This window comes from Cornus florida, unplaced genomic scaffold (assembly GCF_030987335.1).
Source record: "Cornus florida cultivar Cherokee Brave unplaced genomic scaffold, ASM3098733v1 CherokeeBrave_3.0.0_Hap2_Chr10, whole genome shotgun sequence".
NCBI classification, from domain to species: Eukaryota; Viridiplantae; Streptophyta; class Magnoliopsida; order Cornales; family Cornaceae; genus Cornus; species Cornus florida.
The window spans coordinates 84073829-84078525 of NW_026775580.1; the positions used below are offsets into that span (position 1 = coordinate 84073829).

The 4697-nt window shown below is 34.0% G+C and overlaps 1 protein-coding gene across 1 annotated transcript; it reads right to left on the minus strand.

Moving 5' to 3' along the window:
• Positions 1 to 2752: 2752 nt before the first annotated feature.
• Positions 2753 to 4458, minus strand: LOC132278024 (uncharacterized). Its single transcript, XM_059779857.1, has 2 exons — positions 4362 to 4458; positions 2753 to 3300 (listed from the first exon to the last, which is right to left on the minus strand). Exons 1-2 carry the CDS (start codon positions 4456 to 4458, stop codon positions 2753 to 2755), a joined length of 645 nt encoding a protein of 214 aa, XP_059635840.1.
• Between the last annotated feature and the right edge of the window lie 239 nt (positions 4459 to 4697).

The following is a 4697-nucleotide window of genomic DNA, read 5'->3' on the forward strand; positions in this document are numbered from 1 at the left end:
AAATTTATCCCATTTCTGTATTGGAACAACACTAGCTGAACAATGTTCTATACCAAATCTTTCTAGAATTCTCTCAATATATGTTTTCTGATACAATCCTAACAATCCATGTGACCTGTCAAGAAATATTTCTATTCCTATTACGTAGGATGCCTAACCCATATCTTTTATCTCAAAATTCTTAGAGAGATAATTTTTAGTTTCATGCAATAAACCAAGATCACTACTAGCAAGCAAAATATCATCAACATATAGAATCAGAAATATAAACTTACTCCCACTAACCTTCTGGTATATAGACCGATCAACAGTATTTTCATTAAAATCAAAAGAAGTAATAGTATACCATTGTCGGGAAGCTTGTTTAAGTCCATATATTGACTTCTTAATTTTACAGACCATGCATTCTTTACCCTCTAATCTGAAGCCTTCAGGTTGATCCATATAGACTTCTTCTTCTAAACTCCCATTTAGGAAAGCTATTTTCACATCCATTTGATGCAACTCTAAATCATAATGAGTTACAAACGTCATGATAATTCTAAAGGAATCCTTCTTAGATACAGGAGAGAAGGTTTCTTTATAATCAATGCCTCATATCTAAGTGAACCCCTTGGCTACAAGTCTAGCTTTATATCGTTCATTATTGCCATTAGAGTCGCGTTTGGTCTTAAAGACCCATTTACACCCGACTTGTTTAAATCCTTCAAGCAATTCAACGAGTTCCCAAACTTTATTTTGTTCCATTGACTTCAACTCCTTATTCATGGCATTAATCTAATTAATAGAATTATTACTATTAATGGCTTGTGAATATGTAACCAGATCCTTAAATATCTCTATATCAAAATCAGATTCATGTAGATATACCACATAATCATTCGGAATAACATGTCTTTTTTCTCGTTGAGACCGTCTTAATGTTATTCCTTGTGGTTTTTCTATAACTTAATTGGTGATAGTTTCATTATGGAATTGTTGATCATTTAATTGTTCTTCGTTGTTATGCAGTTCAACAATTGGAGAAACAATTATTTCTTTAGAAGTTGTGGGTAAAGGGATTTGTACCCTAACTTCTTGAATGATCACATTCTCATTTCTATCACTCCCACTGATTTCACCATCCTCAATGAATCTGGCATTACCGGTTTCAACAATTCTTGTACTATGTGTAGGACAGTAAAACCTATACCTTTTGGATTTTTCTGGGTAACCAATAAAGTACCCACTAACTGTTCTAAAATCCAATTTATTTTCATATGGATTATAAATCCTAGCTTCCGCTGGGCAACCCCAAACATGCAGATGCCTTAAACTAGGTTTCTTTCATGTCCACAGTTCAAATGGAGTTTTTGGAACTGCCTTACTAGGAACCCTGTTTAATATATACATAGCACTTCTAAGAGCATACATCCACAATGATATGGATAACGAGGAATTACTTAACATACTCCTAACCATTTCCATAAGAGTACGATTATGCCTTTCAGCTACACTATTCTGTTGTGGCGTGCCTGGCATAGTGTATTAAGCACAAATGCCACGCTTTTCAAGGAATTTAGCAAACGGTCCAGGGCATTGACCCGTTTCATCATACTTTCCATAATATTCACCACCTTTATCTAACCTTACTATTTTTACTTTTTTATCTAGTTGCCTTTTAATCTCATTTATGTGTACTTCAAGAATATTCACTGCTTGAGATTTATCATGCAACAAATAGATATATCCATAACGTGAAAAATCATCTATAAAGGTGATAAAATATTTTTCTCCACCAAAAGATGGAACATCAAAAGGTCCACAAATGTCTGTATGAATAATTTCAAAAAGCTCTTTACTTCTTATGGCTTCTTTCTTTGTGTGTTTGGTTTATTTACCTTTAATACATTCCACACACACAACAAAATAAGTAAAATATAGATTCCAAAGAATTCCATCTTTTACAAATCTTTTTAATCTTTCACTAGATATATGACCCAATCTTTTATGCCACAAGAAAGATAAATTTTCATTAATTGAGCTACGTTTGGTTCCAACATTATGATGCAAGGTCAAAAGTGTTTCAGAAAATAAATCATCAAGCTTTATCTTGTATAAACCATCAACAAGAATACCAGAACCAACAAATTGGGATTTTTTAAATAAACTGAAACATCCATTACCAAATTTAAATGAAAAACCATCAACATCAAGTTTGGACATAGAAATCAAATTACAAAAAATTGAAGGAACATAAAGAGTTTTAAACAAATCTAAATCCACTATCTAAAACTAAACGAAATGTCCCAATGGCTTCAACTGGAATTTTCTTCCTACTCCTTGTGAATAAGAAATCATCATTTAGATTTGTGATTTGGGTTGAAAGGAATCCTTACATCGTATTGGAAATATGAGCATTAGAGCCTGAATCAACCTACCAAGTATTAGAAGAAACTTCAATTAAATTTGATTCAAAACATACAAAAGTCAAAGGCTTACCTTTCTTTTTGAACCATTCTTTACATTTCATGCAATCTTTCTGAAAGTGTCTAGATTTGTTACAAAAATGACACTTATCATTCTTGCGTTCCTTCTTTTGAGTAGCTTGATCAGAATCCTTTATTTGGGGTGTTGCACGCTTGATGCCTTTTCCAAGCCTTTTCCCAAATTTCTTTCTAGCTTCTTAAGTCATGAGATGAACATTATGATTATCTTGTTGCTTAAGCCTTCCTTCCTCCTAAACTAACATACTGGCCAATTCATTCACATTCTACTTGTCCTTAATAGTATTATAGTGAATTTGAAATGGCTCATACTGAGTAGGTAAGGAATTGAAAATAAATTGAACGAGAAAAGTGTCATCCACATTCATCCCTAAAGTTTTCAATTTCGCAACAAGATTAACCATGTTAAGAACATGCTCATGCATACTTCTAGTACCATCAAAACGCATAGTAGTAAGGTCAGCCATTAATTTCCCTACAAGAGACTTATCTGTAGTACAGAAACGTTCTTCAATATTTTTCAAATATTCCTTATCACTATTAGTTTGGGGAAGAGTTGTTTGGATATTGTTTGCAATAGTCATTCGCATAAACATAATACTCAATCTGTTCGATTTCTCCCAAACTTTATAGAGAGACTTTTCTTCCTCACTGCTTTCACCAGTAATAGCAGTAGGTTTCTCAATTTGAAATGCTAAATCAAGATCTAGCATACCTAAGTTGAACTGAACTTGCTCATTCCATTCTAAGAAGTTAGTCCCATTGAGAATTGGAACAGATGAAGCATACGAATTCACTGAAACAGGAAGAGAAACTGCAATAAAATAATCATAATAAGGTAAATGCTCATAACATTAATACTTTGAGATGACAACACATATAAAAATAAATAAATACATTGTACAACTATGGTACCCCTTTGGGTAGTAACCACAAAATAAAAAAATTGATGCTTAGATGTATTTATTTATATATAGCTTTATTGATGATGCACTAATTAATTAAATAGACAAGGTACCTTTGGATATCCTATATCTACCCAATTAAAAATTACATACAACCCCTTAATGTTTATTTAATCACTTGAAAATTAATTCCCTTTGAGGAATTATTTCTAATAATTAAATAAACCTAATAGTCATGAATTTTACAAAAAATTATAAGCATCATTATTCATGAAATATTACAATTATGTCTACCACTAAAATTAATATCCATTAATTATTATGGTTAGGCCACTTTGGTAGCTACCAACCTTTTTATAATATGAATATTTAATTATCTAGTGATAAATATAACATTAAATTACCTACCATATTATGCACATATAATTTACAAAATGAGGATGCAGTAAGTGGCATGGGCCGGTTATAGCTCGCTGGCATGGGATCGGGTCGAACAATTGAAGTGTGGCCCATGCAAAAGCACCACGGAATGGGCCGAGCTTGGAGGATCCACTGAGGAAGATCAAGCCCATTGGAAATTCAGGCCCAAAAGGAAGAAAACCCTTAAATAGAGGCCCAATGTAATCAGTTAGTGAGAATATTTGTAACGGTCTATAAATAGACCATTACGGGTGGATAAGAATGAAGGTTTTTGATTTTTTATTCTATTGAAGTGTAAGAATTCTAGAGAGAGAAAAAAGAATGAATTTCTTGCATCTTCAATTGGCGCCGCCTGTGGGAACGACGAAGAAGATCGATTCGAGCCTGATCAGTACCATGTTAGTTCAATCAAGTTTGTGAGCACACAGTTTGATTTCTGGAAGTTGAATCCAGATCAGTGAGATTATAGTTTGTTCAGAGAGAATTCTTGCTTATTGTGGATACTGAGGCATTTGCTTCGGAATGACACAACTGTGATTTGCTCAATTACAGTCAGATCCGGTGAGTTCAAAGCTAGAAAATTTCAGATCTAGCAAACGGCGACCATGATTCGGTGAAATTGAGCCCAGATCTAACGGAATTTGCATCAGTGACTCTTAGATTTGTTTCGGAGTTCGTAATTCATGCCTTTGCTTCGATCCGGAATCATGATAGGGGGTGAGAACTCCAATACGGTAGAGAACGTCCAGCAGGTGAAACTTGATGAGTTGATGAGCATGATCGAAGCTCTCCGGAGAGAAAATGCGGATCTAAGGACTGAAATGCAGCGTCAAAAAGCTCCAGTAATTCCGCGACCGCTCCCAGTAGGAGAAGAAGGTGCATGTAC

Coding starts and splice junctions, on each gene's coding strand:
- LOC132278024 (XM_059779857.1), bottom strand. CDS start 4,458: ATGCAAATTCCGTTAGATCTGGGCTCAATTTCACCGAATCATGGTCGC. Junction 3,301..4,361: donor TGAACTCACCGGATCTGACT/GTAATTGAGCAA, acceptor ATTTTATTGCAG/TTTCTCTTCCTGTTTCAGTG.